General features: G+C 44.1%; 1 protein-coding gene across 15 annotated transcripts in view; it reads right to left on the bottom strand.

Moving 5' to 3' along the window:
• Positions 1–27,997, bottom strand: part of RAPGEF2 (Rap guanine nucleotide exchange factor 2) — a 246,659-nt gene that overhangs the window by 36,935 nt on the left and 181,727 nt on the right. For 12 of the 15 annotated variants that reach the window (XM_073576748.1, XM_073576778.1, XM_073576703.1 and 9 more), the window contains one exon: positions 2,422–2,553. In XM_073576748.1, the coding sequence (XP_073432849.1) occupies positions 2,422–2,553 (132 nt within the window). Of the gene's footprint in view, positions 1–2,421; positions 2,554–22,464; positions 23,087–23,384; positions 23,569–27,997 lie in introns of those variants that run through there. The other 3 variants (XM_073576821.1, XM_073576812.1, XM_073576803.1) reach the window with 3 other exon arrangements.

Genomic DNA, 27,997 nt, shown 5'->3' with positions numbered 1-27,997 from the left:
TATGAGAAAATTACTCTTAACCAACTCATATTTCCAGTTCCATCATCTATTCTACAGTCTAGTCATGTTGAATAAGAATACACCCCCCCAGATGGCCATCTTACTGCAGTTATTGGTGGCTGTCTCAGACAGATCACTGCATTACTAAAATGTCTCTTCACGGTCACAATTTTTATTGTAAGGCATTTGCACATTGGCCTGTATGAGCCGAAGCGTTGTCAGTTCACCTTGAAATCCCCCACAACCAGCCCGCTTCCTGAGCGCCGGGGAATCACGTGATCTACACAGGAATCTCAGCAGCCATTAGCGCCTTGGCCGTCCCGAGTACAACAGGATATTGTTGTCAAGGTCGGCCTAAAATAGACGCGAGTCAGTGTAAAAAAATAAACTTCATATGGAGAGGTGGCGACAATTCTCCAGTCCGGCGAGCAGCCATTGTGCTCAAGTCAATCTTCATTATAAAAATGAGAAGAGCAGAAAGAAGAGCGCTGGAGGGACGCAAGCTGCCGGCCAAGTCTGTGTTCACACTTGCTGCCGTGTTGATGAAACGCATTGCACCCTGTCAAATTCACTGAAATCGGTTTTCCACTTTCAACAATGTAGACACCAAACACATGACGTCATGAAACGTACCAAAGGCAGCACTCACCCTCCCGGGGTCCGGCACCAGCTCTCCCCCACTGCTACGGTGTCGGTGATTTGGCTGCTGTGGTGATGTCACGTCAATAGCTCACATCACCGCTGCAGCCAATCACGGAGCACAAACTGCAGAGCTCAGTGATTGGCCGGAGCAGTGATGCTCGCTGTAGTAATAACATCAGTGCTGTTGCCAAAAACATGGAAAGGGGAACACTGGCAAAGAAGCCACGAGTACTACTTGGACTTGTTATTTCTCGTGACTGTGTAAGGGGAAGGAACTAACTAGGCATGTCTCCTCCGTGAAGGGTCCGGAACCGTCGGGGCTGTCACCTATATTGCGGGCTAGAGAGCTTGAGACTCCAGACCGTACTCTGTGTTTGAGACAAGGGGGTGTGGCTAAGCAGACAGAGCTGCAGCGAGAGAGTGACCAGACAGTTTGGGCGGGAACTTCGGGTGCACGGGACGCCTGTGAGGTAAAATCAGCTGAGAGGCGTCTGGGCAGGGCAGAGCAGAGCCTGGGACTGCAGAGCGCTTTGACAGGAGACCGTCGACTGAGTACCGCTCAGACACCGCTGTCCCAGCCGACATCACTGCCCTCGCTGAGACCCTGACACAGCCGACAACGCTGACAGTGCTGACCATGAGAGACAAGGTCTGTGAACGGGACTTAGGTGTGTGTCGATTCGGCACAGTGAACCGGGCTGCCCATTGTAAACTGTGTTTGGGCAGTGCTGCAATTCTCTGTAGTGTTGGGACACTCACCGCTGAGGATAAGGACTTATCCCTCTTCATCACCTCATCTGCTGGACCCAAGACCCGCATCAGGATCCCAAGAATTCGCCGCCATCGCCAGGACCACGGGAGGATACCGCCAACGTCAAAAGATACTACATCATTTACCTCAGGATTGTGACAGACCCCCACTGCGACGCAATCTAGGCAGCACCAGTCACAGACAGAAGTTCAACCGTGACTGGCGCCTGAGTGATAAGTTATCTTTTATTGTAATGTCGGGTTCCTTAAGTTATCCCCATTAGCCTTTGGCTGTATTAGGGAATATTATCCCTCCGTTTTCTCCCTGTGGAGTTCTTACTGCATAATAAACCCCTTTCACCCTTGGTCTGTGTACAGTGCGTTAATGCATCCTACATGCCTGCAGTCTCCTCACAACTGCAAGAGTTTGGGGTCCACATTTTTGAAAGCTGAAAACCCCTTTACTATCTAGTGGAGTTCATCGGCATAATAAGGGAAGTCTATTGGCACAAAAATGACTGTTCAAACCAAGCAGAGGTGATCAATGCACATCCCCACCCATTTGCTTTCCATCCACCTCTGCCTCCTCCTTTTAACTGACCGCTCTGCCTTCACAGGAGGATGGATGGAAAATAAGGTGAGAAACTACACAGGACTGCTTGGCCAGTGCACAAAGGGTGTACTAAGCACCTGTGCTCAGTTTGAAGTCATTTTGTGCTGACAACAAAAGGAAGTCTCTCTGCACCAGGCCTCCACAGGGACTACAGGAGAAGCTAAATAGGGGACTCCTCTTAATAATGACCTCATTATTCCCTATAGTGGTCAAACCCTTTTAACCCTTTCTTCACTATACCGCCTTCTAACTGGCATAGATTTTTTTTTTTTTTTACAAGATGGTCAAAATATGGATTTTTGTTATATTTTTATTCCCAATATTTCAAAAGACATCTTTACTGATATGTCTCATAGTAGTTGAGACATTTTTAAGACAATAAAAGTCTCTTAAGACATTTGGACGTGACGGCTTACCTGGTAGATGTCAGACAAGCTGCTGCTCCCTGAATCGCTGGTGATGCTACATCCTGAATGACTGGAGGACACCTGGGTCACCTGTGGATGTAGGCTGTCTGTAATGTGCAGCTTGGTGAAATCAGCGGGGAGCTAGGAGAGAACAAAGAGCGAGGATGTGAACATTTCATCGGCACAAAGTAACATTCACATCAGAAGTACGGCTAAATGTGCTAGTCACGCAGAGGACGCTTCCCAGCACCGCCATCAGTGATGACGGGCAGTCTACAAGACCAATAACAAAGACAATTTCTTGCTAAATTTTGGCTGGGAATATTTTTCATCTTGGGTGTCACGCAGGGCAATAAAGAGGTTATTAAAGAAAGTGCTGGGGAGATCAATGGAAAATATAAAAAAAAAAAAAAAAAAAAAAGGTGAAGCGGGAGAGTGGCCATAGAGAATAGGCTGTATTATTATAGGTCAGGGGGCCGGGGATCTCAGAAACGCGCTCATGAAATAGCTAATAAGCTGTATGGCATTGCTAGGCAGACGTGATACCAGGTATAATAAGTGCTACAATGTGTTACAGGTCTGAACGCCATATTTCCTTACACGCCAAGATAGCGGGAGAATAAAACACACCCCTTTCTTATGTCAATCTTATCATCTAGATAAGGAGGAAGGCTGTGAAATTATGCGGAACGCAATCACTGGCAATTATCAGTATGCCGCTATATACACGGGCAGTAGCAAGATGTTATTATAATGAAGACGTTGAGAGGACGAGCTCATTGCCATGTGTCACAAGCCTACAATCAGGCAGTATTCAGACACTGAATCACCTCTTCCGCCATCGCCGGCAGCCCTCCCCACCTGCTTCACTTGTTAGCATCGAATGGAACAGCTGCACTGACAAAGGCCAGAAAAGCCAAGCCACAAACAGCAGCAATTCTAGAAGGGCCATAATGTCACCAAGCTGGAGCTAGAAGATCCAAGGCCAGTACGGGAAGGGAGCCAGAGATAGTCACCGTCAGGAAAACCTTAAGGCTATGTGCACACGTTGCAGATTCAGCTGCGGGTTTTTCCACGCGGATCCGCAGGTAAAACCGCAGGTAAAGTGACCTGCGGTTTAGCCCTGCGGTTTCACACCTCTACTATGTTAAAGGTGTGAAACCGCTGCGGAAACCGCCCAAACAATTAACATGCTGCGGTTTGTAAACCGCAGCAAAACTGCGCGGAAAAAAACGCAGCGTGAGCACAGCGGTTTTGAAAAGCCATAGGGTTAAATGGTACTGTACCATGTCAGCGGAACGGCTGCGTTTCCGCAGGACCAAAACCACTGCAGAATCGCAGCAGAATCCGCAACGTGTGCACACAGCCTTACTTGTAGGACCTCAGCTTAAAGAGAAACCAGGACGTCAACCAAAATGTTTTTATAATGCCATTCTCATATGTGCCAGCAGGGGCGCTGCAAGCTTTAGCACTGTAGCAGTGGACATTTGCACCCAGTCACATTCATGGCTGAATTTTGGCACCAAACAAGCTCCGATGTACAGCATCCAAACGAGTATGTAAGCCTTCACAGGTTTGGAACAAATGCCTCGGATAAAATAAAAAAGTGTCAGCTCTTCTCTGGGTGCAGCATCTATGGAGGACAGACAATGACGACAAGACTACTGCACTACACACAGGCTTCTGCCATAAAGCATTGGTTCTCCCTACATACTTTGTATAGAAGAACGCCTCCATACCAGGGAACAAGGCAAAGCGCATTTGCGCGAGTATCCACAAGTGCACCAGCTGGCCATGGCCAAACACAGCAAAATATATACTAAAATGAGAAAACTGGCAATGCACTCAAGTGTGTGTAAGGTCCAATCAATAGAAGCTAGAGGTTAGGACCAGGCAGTGGTGGTCTGTATTTTTATAAGGCCTCGTTCACACCACTGTGTTTAAACATGTACGGGAAAATGGAAACCAAGGTCAGTCCGGGCATTGTTGCCTACATACGAAATGTGAACCCAGCCTATGGCGTCACATCAGAAGCTGAGATGAAGCACAAGTGCAGAATGTGTGTCGTGTGTGAGCTTACTGTAGCCACTAAGAGCAGAACGTGTCGTGTGTGAGCTTACTGTAGCCACTAAGAGCAGAACGTGTCGTTTGTGAGCTTACTGTAGCCACTAAGAGCAGAACGTGTCGTGTTTGAGCTTATTGTAGCCACTAAGAGCAGAACGTGTCGTGTGTGAGCTTACTGTAACCACTAAGAGCAGTACGTGTCGTTTGTGAGCTTACTGTAGCCACTAAGAGCAGAACGTGTCGTGTCTGAGCTTACTGTAGCCACTAAGAGCAGAACGTGTCGTGTTTGAGCTTATTGTAGCCACTAAGAGCAGAACGTGTCGTGTGTGAGCTTACTGTAACCACTAAGAGCAGTACGTGTCGTTTGTGAGCTTACTGTAGCCACTAAGAGCAGAACGTTTTGTGTCTGAGCTTACTGTAGCCACTAAGAGCAGAACGTGTTGTGTGTGAGCTTATTGTAGCCACTAAGAGCAGAACGTGTCGTGTGTGAGCTTATTGTAGCCACTAAGAGCAGAACGTGTCGTGTGTGAGCTTATTGTAGCCACTAAGAGCAGAACGTGTCGTGTGTGAGCTTATTGTAGCCACTAAGAGCAGAACGTGTCGTGTGTGAGCTTATTGTAGCCACTAAGAGCAGAACGTGTCGTGTGTGAGCTTATTGTAGCCACTAAGAGCAGAACGTGTCGTGTGTGAGCTTACTGTAGCCACTAAGAGCAGAACGTGTGTGAGCTTGTTGTAGCCACTAAGAGCAGAACGTGTCGTGTGTGAGCTTATTGTAGCCACTAAGAGCAGAACGTGTCGTGTGTGAGCTTATTGTAGCCACTAAGAGCAGAACGTGTCGTGTGTGAGCTTACTGTAGCCACTAAGAGCAGAACGTGTCGTGTGTGAGCTTACTGTAGCCACTAAGAGCAGAACGTGTCGTGTGTGAGCTTATTGTAGCCACTAAGAGCAGAACGTGTCGTGTGTGAGCTTATTGTAGCCACTAAGAGCAGAACGTGTCGTGTGTGAGCTTATTGTAGCCACTAAGAGCAGAACGTGTCGTGTGTGAGCTTATTGTAGCCACTAAGAGCAGAACGTGTCGTGTTTGAGCTTATTGTAGCCACTAAGAGCAGAACGTGTCGTGTGTGAGCTTACTGTAGCCACTAAGAGCAGAACGTGTCGTGTGTGAGCTTATTGTAGCCACTAAGAGCAAAACGTGTCGTGTGTGAGCTTACTGTAGCCACTAAGAGCAAAACGTGTCGTGTGTAAGCTTATTGTAGCCACTAAGAGCAGAATGTGTCGTGTGTGAGCTTATTGTAGCCACTAAGAGCAGAATGTGTCATGTGTGAGCTTACTGTAGCCACTAAGAGCAGTACGTGTCGTGTGTGAGCTTATTGTAGCCACTAAGAGCAGAACGTGTCGTGTGTGAGCTTATTGTAGCCACTAAGAGCAGAATGTGTCGTGTGTGAGCTTATTGTAGCCACTAAGAGCAGAATTCCTTTTATGCAGTTTATTGGGGTAAACCAAAACTACTACAACTTGGTTTCCATGTCATTTCCAGTTATCGAGCGGTTCATAGTGATGGCCACCTTACTTTTCCAGACATCAGCATTATAAATCTGCAAACTTATGCAGACATTCAGCAGAAAGGAGAATCGCTGTGTAACCAGGCAGATTTACCACCATTAGTCTGAGTGGCCAGGTGACAGCCCCATTGGGATCCACCATGTTTTCAATGAAACACAAATACAAAACATCTTTATAAAAATGGCGTTGACTTATTTTTTTAAATTACAGGATCAAATGTTTTTTAAAGAAGACTTTGCACCAGGTCAAGAGACGCCAGTCATATTTTGCTCTTATTTTAGTCACTCAACTCCCCTGCATATTCAGTTTGGCGTTTTTCATTCATTTCCATAGATAAGGGCCTTTTTACGTCATGCTAATTTTTATTGTCTTTACTAGGGAGGCGGTGCCCACAGGGAAATTATGCAGAGCAGTCTAAAGACACGCCTCCAGAGTCCGAGCCACGCCTCCTTGGAAGCACTAAATAAAAAGGCCGCTCTCTTCTAAAGCCATATGGTGAACTTTACATAAAAAAAAAAAAAAAAAAATATTCTGGAAGAAACTGGAATAAAATAAAAGCAAAAGCTGGTCACTTTTGTCCTGGTAACAGGTCCTTTAATTTGACAATAATGAATTCTAAATTTAAGTTTATACGTGCAATCTGAATTATATTAGTAATCTGAATGGTAACCACTTTGACCACCTAAATGTGATCTGTACATACATGAGGCCCGAGGGGATCCAATTTACACTGGCTAATGTCTCAATTATCAATTTACGTAAAACTAATTCCATTGAAAGTGTTGCCTTGAAAGTTCTGCGACCATTATCAGGACAAGTAGCCATGGCTGCACGCATGCAGAACCTCATGGCTGATGTCTTTAGGGGAAAAAGTGATCCATGAATAGTGCACAGCAATCCTGGTAGGCAAGGCGCTCAAGTAGGGTCCTACCCCTACAATCCACATAGCAAGAACCTCGCCTTCAAAATAAATGCAAACCAGTGAGGGCTCTACCTGCAGTGCGGACACACGATCCGGTTCTGCCGCCAATCCATAGAGCTGCTGAAAGTCTATCGTTACCGACCGAAACAGAATATATTTATACATGGCTTACACAGAAGAAATTAAATACTGATTTGCATTTATTTTCAATGCTAACCTCTTTTCTATAGTTATGGGAGAAGTGACAGCTGCAATTCGCAAAGAATATTTTTGAGAAGCTTCACGCATGTAGCAATATCTCACCAAGAGCTGGTCCCATTAATAAGTGAGAAAAGCTCCCAGTGCTATTGACCACCTCAGATCAGGACATACTTGACATTTTAGTAATATGCCATTATACACCTTAATGCTATGCAAATGGATGCATACGCCGACTGCCTTTTTTGTTGGTGGGGGGACCCCGCACACCCCAAATGTTGGGATTGCTCTATAATATCGCTGTGGTTGCAAGTTACACTCGGATTCTGGGCACATAGTGGATCAACCACATTCTTTCCTACACAATTTACAGTTTGCGTTACTTCTCTTTCTACAGTAAAACTAATGAGGCCTTGAAAGATTTCAGCTCCGCAGCTGCACAGGCAATGGCTTGGCCATTTATCTCCAGGAAAATGATTTCATCGCATTGGCAGGGCTCCATCTTGGCACTCTTCATGGAGTACACTCTTAGATAAAGCATTACAGGAATCCTTACTTTCTGTTTTCATTTATAGAACAGAATCTACTACAAGAGACAGAGCCACGGGTTTATAGAAATAATCCGGCTTTTAACTCTACCAGTCAAAGAGCATAGAACAAGGAGCCAAAGGTCCCGAGTGTGAATGGAGCGGTAGTGAGCTTGTGCACATGGCCAGTAAATGGAGCAATGGCTGCTCACTGCTGCCCCATTCACAGAGGACCCCAGTGATCACAGTCAGCGGTCAGGACCGCAGTGATCATACATTTACCCTGTGAGTAGCAGATAAATGTGGTGCACGAGACAACTTTTAAAGGGTCTGTCAGCACAGAGCGACTGTTCAAACCAAGTACAGGCGCTCGGTACTTCAAGGCGAGGTCAGTCAACACCTCCCCACCTGCTTGTTTTCCCTCCATCTCCACCACCCTCTTCTTTGATTGACAGCTCTGATTTCATAGGGCCAGAGAAGGGGAGAGATAGAGGGAAAACAAGCTGGTGGGAACGGTGTATATAAATGATTGGCCCCGCCGTGAAGCCCTGTACTTGATTTTAACAGTCGCTCTGAACTGACAGACTCCCTTTAAGTAAATGGTGTGGCACACAGATCTCAAACAGACCACCATTGCCACCTAGTAAATATAACACTACGGTTTTCGGACGTGGTCATCTTTTTAATAAGTAGAGACTTCTTTAGGGAACGTTGCGCCCAGTTTTCGGATTTGAAGAAGTCATCCCATTTACCGATGCGGTTTAGAAAAGTTTTGAAGCATTTTTTAAGCTTTCTAAGTGGCTGGTTCCTGGTCAGGAGTCATTTCCATCAAAGATGAGCGAATTTGTTTGGATTCAGTTCCAAATACGATCGGAATCGATTCAATCGAATATTGTTTTTACAATATTCGTCGAACACAGCCGAACATCATTAGAGTCAATGGGAGTAGAAATTACTGAATATGTTCGGAACGGTCATAAGACATACCACACAATCGGCCCGAATAGTGTTCGAACATGGCACGAATATGTCAAAATCAGATTCGGGGCCAAAATCTGAACAAATTCGCTCATCTCTCATCTCCATCAGTTGAAGCACCAAAGAAGCGATGTGTAATCTTTTTTCCCTACAGGCATTTAAAAAAAAAAACTTAAGTGGAATTAATAATGCCTTGTTACGGCTCCACACTGAAAATATCGAAGCAACAGATGGCAAGTTTTAGCAAGAATCACATACTTTATAGTTGTAGGTTGGAGTACAGGTTCCAACCATTCATGTATACCCATGTACTGTGCGTGGTCAGTAAAAAACACTCAAGTAAAAATTACAACCAACTTCCCACTCAAATTTACTATGTGCTTAATGTACGATAAGACGGCAGCCAGCAATTAGGGAGGGATCAGACGCGTAAGAGACATGTACAGATTCTGCCCGTTCATCATCGGGTGGAGCGCCTACTCATTCCCTGCCATTACAGAGCATCGGCTGCAGGGTTCAGTGATTTACCAGCAGAAGTCAATACATGTAATTACACGTAACAAACTCATTCCCATTGATCCTATTTAGGGGCATAATTTAGAGTGACAGGTCAACTACATGGAGAATGGCGATTATAATTTCTGGAAATATTTCTCTACATATTAAAAAAATATATTTGTCAAAGGATTTCTAGCAAGCAATTTTACAAAATCGGAGAAAGGACTGGTTCACAAAAAATATAGTATTACAGTAAATGACATGCATAACCACCTAGCTGTATGGCTCCAGGATGAGCCGCCACTTACTGCTCTACCCAAGTCTGAGTCACGCTGCCCCCCTCAGGTCCTGCCCAGAGTAGGCTGCATAGATTTTTCATGGAGTGTTCTTTAATAATGAATAGTCTACAGATATGTACCAAGCTCTTTTTAGAAAGCGCACTAGGACATTTTGCATGGTGGGTGTAAGCTTTCAAAAATCTGGAGTACACAAGAACCTGGTGACTGAAGCTTGTGCTCTCCAGGGCCTGCACTCGCCCAGTGCCCGTGCTCGCCAGGGCCCGCCCAGGCCCATGTGCCTCTGATTACAGTAGATACACACTGGAACACGTTGGCTTCCTATTTTCGGTACAATGTTCCCTGTACTGTGTTCGCTGCCTCGCTTCCGCCTTACAAGCCCAGCTTGTAGACCACGTTGCACTTTGATAACTAAAATCTCTGGTTGTCAGGTTCCCGCTTCCCAGGGAGCAATGGCCACGTGATTATTCTATGATACCGATCACAATATTTAGTGTCTCACGTCACCCAAGTGTCTCACAATCGGCTTTCTCCATATCTGACGCATACTGCAGATAATGTCCTCTATTTCCATGAAATTGCAGTTTTCTCTGGTGCTGATATCTAAAGCATCTGCAGGAACAGCTAACTTTACAGCTTACAGTAAAATTGGTTGTTTTCAGCTCGCCATCACTAAAAGCAGAGGATTACTGACAGAATGACAGGTCTACAGTAAAGTGCAGACATATCACTGTCCTTCGGTTAGGTTGGTGCAGATTCAGGAAAACTATCTCCAGGAGGAGGAAAAAAAAAAAAATTATATATATAGTATTGACACCCCTGCAATTCTGTCAGATAATACTCAGTTTCTTCCTGAAAATGATTGCAAACACAAATTCTTTGGTATTATCTTTAATTTGTCTTAAATGGAAAAACACAAAAAGAATGGTCCTAAAGCCAAATTGGATATAATTCCACACCAAACATAAAAAAGAGGGTGGACAAAAGTATTGGCACTGTTCGAAAAATCATGTGATGCTTCTCTAATTTGTGTAATTAACAGCACCTGTAACTTACCTGTGGCACCTAACAGGTGTTGGCAAAAACTAAATAACACTTGCAGCCAGTTGACATGGATTAAAGTTGACTCAACCTCTGTCCTGTGTCCTTGTGTGTACCACATTGAGCATGGAGAAAAGAAAGAAGAGCAAAGAACTGTCTGAGGACTTGAGAAACCAAATTGTGAGGAAGCATGAGCAATCTCAAGGCTACAAGTCCATCTCCAAAGACCTGAATGTTCCTGTGTCTACCGTGCGCAGTGTCATCAAGAAGTTTAAAGCCCATGGCACTGTGGCTAACCTCCCTAGATGTGGACGGAAAAGAAAAATTGACAAGAGATTTCAAAGCAAGATTGTGTGGATGTTGGATAAAGAACCTCGACTAACATCCAAACAAGTTCAAGCTGCCCTGCAGTCCGAGGGTACAACAGTGTCAACCCATACTATCCGTCAGCGTCTGAATGAAAAGGGACTGTATGGTAGGAGACCAAGGAAGACCCCACTTCTTACCCCGAGACATAAAAAAGCCAGGCTGGAGTTTGCCAAAACTTACCTGAAAAAGCCTAAAATGTTTTGGAAGAATGTTCTCTGGTCAGATGAGATAAAAGTAGAGCTTTTTGTGCAAAGGCATCAACAGAGTTTACAGGAGAAAAAAAAAAAAGAGGTATTCAAAGAAAAGAACACGGTCCCTACAGTCAAACATGGCAGAGGTTCCCAGATGTTTTAGGGTTGCTTTGCTGCCTCTGGCACTGGACTGCTTGACCGTGTGCATGGCTTTATGAAGTCTGAAGACTACCAACAAATTTTGCAGCATAATGTAGGGCCCAGTGTGAGAAAGCTGGGTCTCCCTCAGAGGTCATGGGTCTTCCAGCAGGACAATGACCCAAAACACACTTCAAAAAGCACTAGAAAATGTTTTGAGAGAAAGCACTGCAGACTTCTAAGGTGGCCAGCAATGAGTCCAGACCAGAATCCCATAGAACACCTGTGGAGAGATCTAAAAATGGCAGTTTGGAGAAGGCACCCTTCAAATATCAGGGACCTGGAGCAGTTTGCCAAAGAAGAATGGTCTAAAATTCCAGCAGAGCATTGTAAGAAACTCATTGATGGTTACTGGAAGCGGTTGGTCGCAGTTATTTTGGCTAAAGGTTGTGCAACCAAGTATCAGGCTGAGGGTGCCAATACTTTTGTCTGGCCCATTTTTGGAGTTGTGTGAAATGATCAATATTTTGCTTTTTGCTTCATTCTGTTTTGTGTTTTTTCATTTAAGACAAATTAAATGAAGATAATAATACCAAAGAATTAGTGTTTGCAATCATTTTCAGGAAGAAACTGAGTATTATCTGACAGAATTGCAGGGGTGTCAATACTTTTGGCCGCAACTGCATGTGTGTATATATATATATATATATATATATATATATACACACACACATATATATACACACACACACACATACACACACACATATATACACACAACACACAAATGAAAAATAGAAAAGGAAATACAGTAGGTAAAATTAAACAAAAAATTATTTTTGCATAAGCTGGGAGGATGATGCACCTACCCACTCTAGATTACGAGCACATCAATATGGGGTCTAGATTCGAGCCCAGGACCGTGCTGGCCACATGTAAAACAATGAGATGGTTTATGCATTTCTAATGAATTACCTACCGCATTCATATGAGAAGTGGCACATCCTATACATCAGGACGGGGCATTCCCAGAACAAAGTGAAGATTTGGGAATAATAGGAGAAGGATGGATTGTAACTATTTGAACAGAAATCAGGAACATCTAGGACACATGTAACGCCCATGGCAGAGCGCAGCTTTCAGCTACAAAGATGGGCTTGCTTTATCAAGGAGCGCCCATGTTGGCAGCAATCAACAAAGCTTCAATGCCATTTCAAGATAAGCCAATTATAGTGGAAAAAGGCAGTGAAAATAAAAGGGGTAAACAAATATTATCGTAGGTTATTTATAAAAATGGTAATTTCTTGGCGCAGACTATAATATAAGACAAATAGGCAGTTGCCAAAGCAAAGTCTGCACCATGTGGACTAGCGGGGTCTGTATACATTACCGCCTCACACCTCCCATAAGTAATGTATGAAGAGTGGGAGGTGTATCTGCCATTACAGGCAAATGTGGAACATGAAGCTGGAAAGCGGCACTAAAATAAACTTTTCCATGACTGCAGAGAGAGAATCAATCACTTCATCCTGTACAGACCACAGTGCTCTTAGCTGGTAGCCATCAGACGCCACCATGAAGTGCTGACTACGGTCAATGAATGTTCTCATTGAGAAGGCTGCCCCCAGTACATATGTGCAGGTCTGTACGAGGCCTGTTATATGGAGGGATAATTATAGGTTCACTAAGTTGAGCGCAACAGGATCCCCTCCTAGACAAATAACCCTGTACATGTCTGGCTGGATCGGATGACGGCTCAGCCCCAGGGTGTCCCAATACATGATACCTTTGTTTCTCAGCTGGAGGTGAATCTTAAGGGTAACATCTCTTCCCTACAGAAAGGTGCAGCCACGGGCCACCGCAGGAGGTGGTGGTGGTATCCACCAGAAGGTGCAACTGCAGCATAAAAGGCCAACCCAATGCATCAGAAGCACGACCTGCTCTGCTAGAAAAGCTCAGCTTGGATGACCTGCTTTACAAGCTGCGGAGGGAAATGAATGCAAAGTGCTGAGGAATATGTTGGCGCTCCAGAATAAAAGGACAGAGGACTATGATATCAATGAAGAACACAATGTGAGCAGCCGAGCACCAGTGACACAAATGTACAATCCTGTTCGTCTAATGTACAGTCATTATTTCATCTACACCAGACAGATGTCCATCACGAGGACATGTCTACGTACAGCGATTGGCTGCAGTCTAGTTGTCTGTTCACATCTGTAAAAATGCAAGGAAATACAATAGACAGAACATTCTAGTTTCCCCATGTAAACAGAGAACCTTTGACCTTCAGAGTCATATTTCTGTCTCTCGGCAGGAGACTCAATCAGTATCTGGATTATTTTTGGCATCACATTTCTGAATTTTCATTGTGCCTAAAATATCAAGAACAGGAAAGATAGGTTTGCAGACGTAACTGTATTGCCAGGCTTCCTCCAATAAAAATGCAATAGATGTCACTGGACCGTGGTTGTGTTATGTGACCGCAGCATTTACAGGACAGAGTGCTAAAATAATAGTGTCTTTGTCTTGATATTAAGTCGAACTTTAAAAATGAAAAACAAAATTAATATTTGTTGTGCATTGTCGCGCACAGCACTGCCCTCCAACCCAACCAGGGCGCACAGCACTAACCCCCTTCCCATGCATCAGGGAAAAGGCCCACCCCCAGGGCACACAGCACTGGACCCCGATGCACAGCACTAACCCTTAACCCCACCCCCCAGGGCACACAGCACTGGCCCCCCGATGCACAGCACTAACCCTTAACCCCACCCCGTGCGTCGGGGCGCACAGCATTGGCCCCCCGTATTATGTGCAGTGTCAGTGGTGCATTTTGTACAGTATTCGTACAAGACAGTGAAGTCTTCACAGATCAAGTGAAGCTACATTGTTAGTAAGGGATTATTTCAATGAATTCTTTTTCCTTTTCATACAATCCTCTTGCTATTTGAATTAAGCCATTGTTCATAGGCAGCAAAGCTTCAACCGTGACCATTAATTTTCCAGAAATTATGCATACACAAGTGCTTAGACTGAATTCCTGAAAGGTTTATTTCTCGATGAAATTCAACTAGGTGGGTCACCGTCAGAATAAATGGCAGTCAGCGACTGGTGATGGAGGCCTTGCACTTGTACTCTTGATTACTTATGCCAACATGATTATGGTGCACCTGACATGAAAGTTACAGCACCATCTGGCAGACTACGTTACATTACGTGTACACTATGTGGGGTTAGTAACATCATAACCATAATGGGGTTACTGAAGTGAATCCATAAAGCGCCGCTCTGGTATTTGGTATTGCAGCGTGGTAGTCATGTTGGGAACAGTGAACCCTTTTTTTGCCAATGTCATAATTCAGAGCTTGGACATGTAACAAATCTTTGCCTGCAGTGAGAGGTGCGGCTCACATCTATCTGGTGCCGCTCTCTCCATTCACTTCAATAGGATTCCGAATACAGCCAAGCGAGCACGGCGAGTTTAGGAACGCCATAGAAGTGAATGGAGGGCAACACATGATTCCAGGATCGGGAATACCTTTTACAGCCAATTGTCTGTATCCGGACAGAAATTCAAATAAACAATGAAAATCTAATCACTAATCCAGCGGGGCTTTTTTTTTTTAGTACTACACAGAAGTGCTTTGAATTATTCATTTTGACCATATCTATCAGCTAAAGGACATGTAAGAAGAGTATAATCTGTCACCAGCGTCACATGCCAATTAGAGGAATAGCTTATTACTAGCAACTGCAAGATGACCTTTAGTTAAAAGGAAAAAAAAACACAACTTGTGCTCATGGGAACCAGTAAAGGGATTGTACACCAATTATACACTGGCTTACAGTGCGAGGAGCACTGAGCTACTATGTGCACATCATATGTCTCTGTGTGTGTTTACCCCAGAATGTCATTCAGCCTTCTATAGTCTCCTCCTATAGCCTCCATGTGATAATACTGGCTAGGGTAAAGAGCCATTGTCAGAGAAAGCAATTAGCTTCCCAGTGAAAGCTAAAAAAAGAAAACGGGGATACTAATTGTCTGCTTTCCGTCAGATAGCCGGGATACACGAGGTTGCGTTTAATGCTCACACTTTCTAAAGCAAAAGTTGTAATTTGTGTAGATCCTGAATAAATGATGCATGATCATATGAAAAACAAGAACAAACGAAAGTTATGTCTCAATGACAGAAGTCAGCTCATCAAGACCCCAGCCTTCCAAAGGGAAACCACATCAATGACCATCGATGTAGCCAACAAATAAAGTAGCACTGTGACGCTATAGCATGAAAATATGAAATATATGAATTGTATTATTGCTCTAGAAAATAGGAAAATCTGAGAATACTTAGCACATAAATCAGCCAATTCATGTATACCCAGCAGCCATGATAAGGTGATTCTCATTGCTGGGAACATGCCTAATGTGACTGCACTCCTAGGCTGAAGCCCACATTTATATGGGTAGGTAGGATCCTGCTGTGATTAAAACCACCAGAGATGGATGGGTGGAGAGCCCAGTCAGAGAGCCTATATATACAAATATCAAAAGGCTGACTGTCGCTTCCAAACAGAAAACAGGTGTGTCCAGGTGCTAACTAAGAGTAGCCATCTCTATACATAACTAACAAATAAAAGGTAAGTCATGAACATGCTGGGTGGGTAGATCGGTTCTTACAGACGGGGAGGTTACATGCCAAAATAGTAGTCGTAGAGAGACAACACCATTAAACTTGTGTAATATTACATTATTAATGGATTAAAGTGTGCCTAGTCTTGTCATCTGTTTTTTTTTTTTTTTGTTTTTTTTTTTTGTTTTTTTTTTAAAGAAACTCATTGCCTGTGTCCTTTATATGCAGGATCCATACATCCAGTGCTGATAATAGGATGTGACCCAATCCTGTCATTGGCTTCCGATATAGGGTCCATGCACAAAGCCGAAATACAGATGAGACCCGATGATGAATCCTTTCTAACAGACCTTGCTCTGCGGCAGAGGTCTCCAACCTGTGGCTCTCCAGCTGTTGTAATACTACTATTCCCAGCATGTCCTGACAAGAGGTTAGAAACAAGACTTCTGAGAGCTCAAGCTACTGGTTAAAATGTAAGCAATATGGAGGCCTAATAAAGATATTAGAATGTTAAAGGGATTTTCCAGGCTGAGAGAAGCTAGTTGTTGTATGGCCACGAGTATGCAAATCACATGGAAATAGAAGGTAATCTCCTTTAACGAGTCATTCCACAAAATCACTATTAACCCTTGGGGTGGGGGCAGGAGGGTGTTCAACGATCACATATTTGTCACCTATCCTATGGACAGGCAAAATATTTTATATATATATATATATATATATATATATATATATATATAATTTTTTTTTTTTTTTTTTTTTTTGGGGGGGGGGGGGGGGGGGGGGGAGAGGGGTGTTGACCCCATTAAAGAGGTTGACTTAACTTCAGAAGCTCAATACTCATGATCCTCAGCTTTCTCCTCTGCTCTTAAAGATTGACACTTTGGGCCCGGCAGAGTGGCTGCACCACTGGCTCGGATTGAGCCCTCTCCTAAGCTCCTAGCAGAGGCATCTTGGCCTTTATAACCTAGGAGAAGCACATGGAGGCCAAGGCTGGTCGGATCCAGACAGCGTCAGAAGCAGGCTGTAAGGTAGGACGCCTGTGAGCAGCGTGCGCTACTTACCTAGGTAACCGGCCATTAAGACAACACTGAGGCAGAAACCGAATGAAAAGCTGAAATTGAACATCCCCCTAGTCTGTGAGAGTGTAGAGGATTTCTAAAAGTGGGAACATTGCAAGCTGATTATTTTGTAACTCTAAGCGCTTAAGCTGATACAACCCCTTAAAAGTAAAAACGGCTCACCTTCTAGATAGTGTGTGCACTAGATACCCAATTACATTAATTATCAATGAGAAGTCCAATTATAACAGCCAGATGTAGTGGATATATTAATGGTGGAGGACCAGCCGTTTGTGCCAGTGTTGGGAGTACCAGTGCGCCATTCATCGTACCCAACACATTTACAATGAACCCGTGAGCTACAATCAGAGATGGCTTTGTAAAGCCATGTGCCGATAGTGAAGGAGATGGAGGGTGTCGCATGGACTTGAGAGCCCACAGAAGACGCTCTGTTGTCCAGAGATTACTAGATACAAAACTAAGCCTGTATGTCAGGGATTCCTGACTATAGTACACACACAACTTCTGTATTATTCAGGTTTCTTTGCTTAACAGAGCCTGTTAGACAACATTACTAGAAAAATCATAAAGAAGTTGTCCAACTTTGGGAACATTATTTTTCTTAAATGAATGAATTGTTGACTAAATTGAATTTTCTTCTATAGCCTCTATGACACATTGTCTAATGCCATCTACAGAATGAGTTTACTGAGAATCCATAAGTGAACCCATTCTGATGGCCCAATGGGACAGTTTGTAACTTCATTTTTTAATGCCCCTCTTAACTAATGATTTATGACCAGAGACCACATCAAAGTTGAGCACAAAGAACCTGTAAAAGCCAAACGATGCAAATTTTTTTTAATGAGACTGAATTGCAAAAATCATGTTAAGTCCCCAATGCATGCATTTACGTAAAAAAAAAAAAAAAAAAAGGGCCGACTCCTTTAAACCTTGTATGCCACATGAGAACGTAAACAAATGCCCTAAGTCGTGCCTAACCTGGCGACATTAAACCTCTGACTATATTACCCAAGGATACGCGTTTACCACCAGCCCGCTGATGGTCGGACGCTGGTGTTCAGTGAACACTATGTGATGCAAAGAGAATTTAGACTTTTCACCAAGTCCCCCAAGAATCCTTCTCAATAGAGACCAGCAATTTGCTCTTAACTCGCTACTGCTAAATAAACCGAGAAAAAGTCAATAAGAAATGACTCACACATTAGGCTACATCTGTATAGACGTACATTAGCTTCCTGTGTGTCTCTTTTCCATGTAGTCATGCACATACAGTACGTAACAGTAATTTATGGAGGTCTGTTGGATCATAACTCAAGGTTGGCACAACGTCTATAAATAATAGAAGCACAGATCTTCTGTCCCTGTGCCCGATGCCCAGGAGGCTGGACGTAGATCTCACAAGCCGTTATTTATAGCTGGAAGGCATCATGGAGCTATTAGGTACTCTCCAACCGCCCGGAATAATACAGAGTTACATAGCATCACCTTCAGTTATGGAAGAGTGGGGAAAGTATCGACAATGTGAGAGACTTCAGCCCCACTGCACTGTACACTTGAAATCGGGGTTCTACAGAGATATCAGAAAAGCTTTCCTGAATCTAATGGAATCCATCATAGGGTCAAACTGCCACCAACCTGTTCCAATGGTGTCCATGTGTATATTCTGGAGCCATGGTATGAGGAGCTACGCCACTGAAGAGTCTTGCTGGCTGGTTCTCCTCCTTACTCTATTGACATCCCACCGGCCAGGTACATCTCCAAAAGCCCCAATTTCAGAAGTGTGTGCAGCGGGGTGTAATGACCTCCGCTCCATCTGGACATTGCAAGTGGTGGCTTTGCAGAACACCAATCCACCCAGGAGAAAACCTCCTCAGAGGACCAGATTGACTACGCACAGGTCAGAATCTAGCATGCTGCCAGCCGGGCACCATCTAGGATAACAGGTTGGTGGCTTGCAGCAATGTTCTTGCCATAAAAACAGAAGAACCCTTATGGATCACCTAAAACAAGCAAAGCACCTCTATATGTTTAGTTTGATATCTTCTCTTCCATGCTTGGCAGGATCTACGGTTCAGAATCTAGAATTTACCAAGCTTAGTAAAACGATTTTCATTTTGTTCTGTCAATTAATTCACACCATCAACTCTGAAGAATTGGACAAAACTAAAATATGTTGCCAAGCAACAGACGAACGTGGCTGAGGTCACAGGTACAGTAATTAACTCAAAACCAGGCATAAAGTTACCAGAGCTTGGTGCTAATACGGGACTAGTGACACCAAAAAAGCACAGGTCACACAGGATAATGGCCCTGCTCCATACTGACAAATGTGGCACGCAGGCCGCCATCTACAGCAGCCTGTATCGTGCATACTGGGCAGAATTATAAAAAAATAAAAAATTATGATTTTACAATTATTTTGAAAAGGTCTGAGAAATATCAACATTTTTTATTTTCTATCAAACTTTTAGTGTGCAAAGTTCCCGGCTCGGTGCATTTGTAGGACTGCACATGGCTACTGCGCATGCGCCAGGCATGCAGAACGGACTGACGTAGAAGGAAGGCAAATACTAAGCATTTGCCGGGATGGAAATCACTCAGGAATTTCCAGCTTTGGAATCAGAAAATTAAAGTTGGTAGGTGTGCTTTATTCCCTTGTAAGTCAGAAAGGTCAAATGCATCTGCCTTGTGGAATGCTACTCAGCTCCCCCAAACTCACTTGGCGGGCTGCCACAGCTAGCAGACCCCCACTCATTATATTCAGTGGTCACTGACATACTAATTAAGTACTTATATAAAAATACAGTATTGACCCATAGAAAACTGCATCTCTGAGCTTTGTATCTCGTGCTCTACCATATGCCCAGATAGTACGGTACAGCTAATTGGACAGATCCACCCCATCTAGGTCCGGCCATAAAACTGGCAATGGATGAATGCATCCTTACAGGCTTGTCAACGGAGATTCCCAATATGAACACGTTTGGGGGCAGGAGTTTGCATTTACTTAGCTAGGAAGGATACTGAAAAAGAAAAATGACCAGTGGTCTTATATGTTTCTAGCTCATACTAGATATTTATTTTTTTCGAAAAGAACACAAAACAGTTTATATACAATAGCGCTATAATTTTATGCCCCAAAATACAGAAAATTTGAGGGTCTTCTCTCAGTACTTTTTAATGAAAGGTTCCTAAAAAACGTATGACTTGGTGTAACTGGGTGTTACCAGTTAGGTTATGTATGTTTCTATACAGTCTGTCACTGTCCCATCAGGGCTGGCAGGCCTCTTCACTAAGGGGAATGGTAACACCTACACTAGTTCTCAATGTAACCAAACATTTACAGGAGAAAATGGGTGAGGAAGGAGTACCAGTAAGGAGACAAGTATGGAGTCCACCTCTGGTCAGTGTGAAAGCGTAGGCAAATCAGCTCTCACACACAATGGGAGAAGATCTCACAAATGAGGCCGGATATCCATGTTTCACAGTCTGTACCAGGACCGCAACGCAAACACTAGCCACGGGCTCTGGACTCAAACCTGACAGCATAAGCTGTTGAATTTGAGTCAGACCTGTGACTAGTCCTTGCAGTGAGGTCCAAGTACAGACCGTGAAGCACAGATGTCAGCCTAAAGGGGGTTTTACACATAGCGATATCGCTAGCAATATCGCTATAACGTCACTGATTTTCTAACGTTATAGCGATATCGCTATGTGTGATACTTACCTCCGACCGGCTGCCCCGCTGTCCAACGCTGATCGCGCGAGATCGTCCGGGTCCATTTCTCGTCGGCCACTTCCTGCTGGGCTTCCTGTGGCGCCGACGAGCGACGTGTGGACGCAGGCGGGAGGACGTCTTCATCGCCGCGTCTGAAAGGTAAAAGTATCGTCCGCTGTATCGCTGCTGCATCGCGATGAGATCTGCCTGTGTGGCAGCTCACTGGTGACCATTTACCGATGCACCAGCGATCCTGACCGGGTCGTATCGTGGTCGGGATCGCTGGTGCATCGCTAAATGTAAAAGGGCCTTAAGAGTCGACACTTATGTGGTTCATGCAAGATAGATGCTTTTTTTAACAGAATACAAGAAACTTCAATCTTGATTTGATGTCAGTTTTGGAGTCAGACCCATGAAAAGGTGGCAAGCTGGAAGGGACCACAGGTTGGTTGTACCCAAGTATCTAAATAAACATTTCCTACACAACTCTAGATAAGGATGGGTAATGTGGTCCACCTAGCTCCTGAAGGTCTAGAGCAATATTTCCAAACTCCAGCCCTAATGGCCCCCAACACATCATGTCAGGATTTCCTTGGTATTGCACAAGTGACTGAATAACTATCAATGTATCAGAAACTGACACAGGTTCTATCACCTGTGCAATACTAAGGAAATCCTGAAAATGTGATGTATTGGGTGCCGCGAGGACTAGAGTTTGGAAAACACTGGTCTAGAGCGTAAATACATGATGGGGCCCAAACATGGTTGACCTCATCAGTGGCTTCTTAGTTACGTATTTCTCGGCAAGCTTGCTGACAACTAAAATGGCCACCATTTAACCTTTCGGGTCTTCAGCCAAATAGGCAACAACACTTATGGCAACCAGATTGCCATAGCGTTAAGTTTCTCAAAAACAAAGATAACTACGAAACATCGAGAAACAAAAACATCTATAGTAGACGAATGGTTACCGGGCAATCTATAGTCTCTTAAAGCAGACTGGTTTTCATACAGACCTGCCAAGTCGTTAAGTTAAAAATTACTAGGTAAATGATGACGGACCCCTATAGCACAGCTCCCATCCAGGAAGCTCGCTCATTTTCGGCCCATCACTTTGGACCTAAATTGAGGACATCTGATGTTCTGCCTTTGCGCCTGTCACCAAACAGAGGGATTACCCTGTGACAAAAGTGGAGGCGGCTCACGGGCGCAATTAGAATTCAGGAGTACAATCTAATTAACTCTTTTACTACCAAGAGCCATAACTTATTAAAAATATCAAACCCCCCTATTACTGGAGGTTATACCCTAGAAGCAGCGATAACTAAACTAAAGGGTGGAATTATAAATGAAGCAGACATAAGAAAATGGATGCATGTTTTTTGTACCACGTAATTTTCTTCTCATCACCATAGAAACGCATAATTATCACCCTTTGTGGATGCAGTTGAAATTTATATTACACATCCCTGTACAGTAAATCCAGGCGTAAACTAGAAATATAAAAAATACTTAATCACAATAAGGACATGGGGGTGGTATAAAAAGTTAGGCCACAAATTTCATAGTAATTGTATTTCTTATGCTTTATCGAATGACAAAAACAAATTGCAGAAATATAAAGGCCTCGTTTGTTGCTAAGGAAACCTCATAAGAGACTCCAAAAGAAATAAGTGCAAGCTCACAATCAACACGTACCATCTGCTGTCACTTCACACCTCCCAGTGCAAATGTGAATTTGGCAGAGCAGGGGCACCACTGCCAATAAGACGCATCCACACAACACCCCCCATCCGGCAGGAGATCCCCCATGTATGATCTCATACTCACATAGTGCTTCTCCTGCTGGCCCATAACTCCATGGCTGGATGAGAATGCAAGCGGCTTCATAATGGGGGACCACGAGCCGGGAGCAATCTAAACATTGTGCGCAAATGTCTGAAAAGCGTCAAAAATCACATCCACCGACATGCAGGAAAAGCAGGGAACGCCGACCCCCTGAAAAGCATCCGAGGCAAAGGGATCAAGGACGAGCCGGGAAGCGGCAGAATATTTCTCAGCCCCCAATGCAGTGACGCCGTCCTCCCAACAGCATCTGGCTCCATGGTTCACAATGCTGGGAGCCCCAGCATCTCTGAATGCAAAGTGACTAATGAAATCTTATCCATCCAGCATTCTTTCAGAGAAGCAAGACCATAGCTGAAGAATAGGAGGAAAAGAGGAGGAGGAGGAGGAGGGGGAGGATTGGAAGTGGCGGGGGTGAGGGGTGAGAAAAAAAAAGGAAAGGAAAGGGAAAAAAATGGCTGACCGCCCACGGAGTCCTTTGCAAAAGGCTTAATATTATTTTGGATTAATCCGAATAGGAGGCAGCCGTAAGTGAGCAGCCGGGCATTGCGGATGCAGTATTCCAGCCGCCATGCGGAGCCATTACATGGTGGGCAGCAGCCAGTGCATGTATGTGTGTGTATGGGAGGGGGTCCGGAGTGTGCGGAGGACCCTCCTCCCTGGATGCTAACGATGCGGTCTGATCGCTGACTGACCACTGGGCTCTGCCATGCCCAAGCAGCCAAGTTTGCACAATTAATCACAGCCGGGTGACATTGACAGACGTGCCATTGAATGCTCCCCCATGCGTAGCGCTACCCCAAAGAGCGTCTCCCCTTCCAGCACGGCGCACACACACGGCCGATCCCCCTCCACTCTAAGCCCCAGAATGTAATACGCCAATATAATGACATTATTGTGCTTACTTTGGAGGACCATGGCTGCAGGCAGTTGGCATAGCAACGCACAAGGAAAGCCATTTCCTGGGCAGCGAGGAGGCTTCCTTTTCTAAATAAGAAATAGATTCCTCTTAGGAAGGGCTCGGCATTGCTGCTTCCTGCCGAAAAAAACAAGGGACTGCAGTGTGTTCTCCTAACCTGCACAGAGCGTGCCGGGCTAGTGATGGACCAGTAAGCCGAATTCTCCCCAAGTGTCTTCTCTCCTCATATTCTGAAATATTCAACTCACATGAAAGGCGCATTCCTCCAGAATCGCCCCCTCACGCTCTTAACCCTTTCATGGAGCAAAAATGGACAAGTCAGAGAATCCGTGGCAGCCTCCGATCCGTGATACAGCAGCTCATAGAGGGAGGGATCCCTGCCAATCAGTCCAATGGAGTCAAGGTAACGAGCAGAGCCAAGTGCGAAACCAGCCAAAAAGGTGCTCACTCCGTCATCTCCCCCTCCAAAATGAGCAGGGTGGCACACCCAGGCTCTGACACTGCATTGGCACAGTCTCCCATCTCCAGGTCCTCGCAGCCTGCCATCACTACGGATGTCCTTCAGCAGCTAAAAGGTTAAAAGGCTCTTACCTTGCTGACTTCACCTCTGACTCACTCCCACTCCATATTCAGCAGCATGGTGGCAGTGCTCGCACACGGGGATTTCATTGGAGCTGCCAATGGCAGTAGGGGCGAGGGGTAAAGGAGGCTAGCGATGCAATGAAACGTCGGAACAGCTTATGGAGCTAAACAGGGGTCTTCTTCTTACCAAGCATGAAGGAGTAGCACTGCCGGTGACATTACAGCCTGGTAATCGGAGCTAACACACTACATGAGCAGCTCATTATTAGTGCAGGCATAAAACACGGGATGTGCCTATACCAACATGGCACAGCAGCAATTCATAGAAAATCAGAAAATACAAGTGTGATTGCTAACCACAGCGCGACCTCTCCACTACATCCCCCCACCCTTCAGGAAAAAAGACATGTCCTACACTGGGGGTCCGCACCTGCCTGTGGCAGAGGAAACACCAGGGATTTATTTCCCAACTCCATTGTGACCGCAGCGAGGATGATATTAGTGGAGTTGTATATTGGAGCAGTCACATCACAGGCTTGGATTTTTTCTAAGTAGCGACTTGAAATTAAATAAAACTAAACTACTCATATATATGACAAAAAGAAAAAAAAAAAGATAGGTTAATAGGCTTTTATGCAAAATTACAGCTTATGGTGCTAAATATTGAAACTTGTCACTTCCCTGCTCACAAAGTAAAAGCAGATCCACGGTAAGGCCGAGGTCACAGGGCCTTCTGATCTCTCATGCCAGACAATCAGGCCGATCGTGCCAATGTCACTCGGATCACACGCTATCAGAGTGTCAGCCGATTCTCTCATATGAGAATCCGAGCACAGGTGCGGAGAAGATGGAGAACTTAAATTGTCCATCATCTTCATTGTCTGAGTCTGCAGATAAGCTGCACTCCGATGACATCTGAGTGCAGTCCAATGTTTCAGCACAGGGACCCATTGAATAGAAGGGATATATTCAGAGATTTGTTAAGGAAGCACAAATGAAAAGTCTGCAGCCACTCTTGACTGCTAATTTTTGAATCCCCCAAGTGCACACACTGCGATGTGGGGATTTCTGAGCCGGGAACGGCAGTGATGTACGCAATATGCATATTCCAGGGCAGAAGCAGTCTAGTGGGTGCAACCTGACTCCATACACATGTACAGAGTGAGGCCGCGTCCACTAGACGGATTCTGTCCAGGAGTATGTATAAAAATTATGTAACAAACAATCAAATTCAAGGCGATAGAGCACCAACTTAAAGGTAATCTGTCAGAAAGATCATCCCCCCACCCCACACTAACACCCTTATATCTTCTATCTGTTGCTGGAGATGGGCATTAGGTGCTCTGGGTGTGACAGAGCACTTAAGGAGCCAATGACTCTGAAAGTTGTTTCCCTGTCCAGCACAAGCCTCTTTAGACTGAATGACTGCTCACTGACTGTGTGACAGCGAGCCTTCAATCCAGCTATATAGGCTAGTGCTGTGGAGAAAACATCCTCAGGAGGCAGAGGCTCCTTAAGTGCTTTGTCACACCCAGAGAACCTAAAATCAGTTGTATATCAACTTCTCAGGAATGCAGCAGCTACAGATGGAAGAAACAGAGGTGGTGGTGGATTTACATTTTAAAGACATACATGTCCATATATGTGATTGGGGTTCTTTATCGTACAGATAGGTGATTTATCATATCTAATTTGTTTAGTAGATCATGGAGATAATCACACAATGAATTGGAAAGGGCAGGGTGGTACTAATTGCTAAATATTTTGCTGATGTCAGGAAACTGTTTCCTTTCAAGAAGGTCATTTAGAAACTGTTGTTGCAAGTTAGTGTCCAACCACCATTTAATAGTGCTGCCATCACACTTCAAACAAAGTGATAAACAGTAGGATAAATAAGGAAAAAAACACCATCAAGCCCAGTCTATAACCCTAGAGTGCTGACCCAGAGGAAGGCCAGATCCTCTAGGAGTCCAATGCTAATTGCCTGTTATTAGAGGTGTAGAACTCCTTCCTGACTACAAATATGGCCGGGTAAAACCTTGTATCAATGCTCCATATACCCAGAAATCTAGTACATTGGTGATATTCGATTTTTGAAGATCCAGACCTTTCGTGAACTTGTTCAATGAATCTTCCGACAGAGCGTTGCATAGTCTCACTGCTCTACAGCAAAGAATCACAATCTAACAATAACGACAACACCTTTCCTCTTCAAATAGAGGATGCCACATTGTCATTTGTCATGGTAAATAAAAGCCAAGGTACAAATATCATTAGATAAGTCTCCGTACATTGTAGATAGGATTGTTCAGGTGGGAGAATAAGGCAGTTTAGGAGAGATCCAATTACCATGTTTGCACATCTTTCTTAGTATTACAAGTAAGGGATTTCCCTTTGTTACCTCGGTTGTCCTCCACTACACCGGCTCTAGGAAGGATTAGCTATAACCATCCTATGCAGAGGTGCCCAAAATTGTTCTCAAGTTTCCACTGCTTAAAATAAGTTTCATACTTTATATATGCAAGAATAAACCAACATAATTGTACAACAGGTCATCCGGAAATGCTGACCTCAAAACAGCAGAGTAGAACAAATGCTGCCCCTTTATCATACCGGTCACGGATCCTGCTCTGCAGAACCAAAGAATGAAGACACCACTGAACTAAACACAAATTGGTTATTGGTACAGAATCGCACAACTTTTCGTTTTTCAAAAATAATGCAAAATCTTCAAGGGTATTCAGATCTCGGTCATGTATGGCCAAATACATTAGCTGTATCTCTGCAACCTCGCCATAATGAGCTTCAGCTATGTAGCCCTGGACATTAATGAGCTCCAGCCACCCTACCACATAGCTCATTGCATTGGCAGTAATCTTTCAAATCCATGACATGTGGGGCTAGACTAATCAGAGAGAAGACTAGCAGAGCTGCAGCAAATAAAACTGGGATTTTAGCAAAACTACAGTAAAGGCTATGGGCACACCTTAAATATTTGCAACAGATTTTTCAGCACGAAAGAAACAGAATCTTGGCAGGAAAAACACTGTATAAAATACGCAGATTTCTGCCAAGCTGATTTCCTTATTCATTTGAATCGGTGAAAAATGTTGCAAATAGACATGCTGAATGAAGAGAATAGACATGCTGAAGATTTAAAAAAAAAAAAAAAACCGCTTTGACAGATAAAATCTGCAAGGAACAAATAAGCAACACGTGCATGCGATTTTAGAAAACTCATTCACTCTTCTGGTATTCTAAAACGCTGGTTTTCTTTCAGTTGCAAAAAAGTAACATGTGAATAAGCAGTAAGGGTATGTGCAGAACACGTGTTCTCAGGCAGATTCTGCTTGGAACTTGATAGAAAACGTGTCACAAACGAACAAATATAATGCACAGCAAGGTAAAAATGATAGTGCTATGTACGTGGCTTTTTTTCCAATTTATTCAGGGCTTGGAAACTGTGAAGCGGTTTAAAGTAGTAACAAGGTAATTCTTCAGGTGACTTATTGGAAGCCGCCTGCTCTTCATAGCTAACAGGTAAGATATGCCCCAATAATCAGCAGTAAAATCACCTGCAATGCCGCTTTAGAAGAAAAAAACAAAAACAAAAAAAAAAAAAAAAAAAAAAACAGCTTTGCCTATGAAAACCTCAGTGACACCGCCATCTGAACACAGACGTCATGTGCACATACACTGATCTGTCCCCAATTAGGGCTGCCCTCAGGTGGAGAAGTAAAAACCCGTTGACAAATTTCCTGTAAATAACAAGAACATGGGAAATGTTAAGAACTGTCATTTCTCACATGTAATGGTGCCAGAGATACAATGCCTCCTACTAGGAGATTATTTCTGTTGAAGGTGGAATACAGTATTGCACTATCCCGATGCCTATTCACGTCAGCTTTCTGATAACGTCAAGTAGAAAATGACTGGGTGTTTGATCTCGGACCCATCAGCTTTCCCTGGTTGTACAGACTCGAACATCAATGATCGCTCACATCCAACTGAGATGTG

The sequence above is a fragment of the Dendrobates tinctorius genome, unplaced genomic scaffold, assembly GCF_039654945.1.
Source record: "Dendrobates tinctorius isolate UK_male_01 unplaced genomic scaffold, ASM3965494v1 ptg000008l, whole genome shotgun sequence".
Lineage (NCBI taxonomy): Eukaryota > Metazoa > Chordata > Amphibia > Anura > Dendrobatidae > Dendrobates > Dendrobates tinctorius.
The sequence above is the reverse complement of the archived record's forward strand: the minus strand, read 5'-3'. Positions and strand labels throughout refer to the sequence as shown.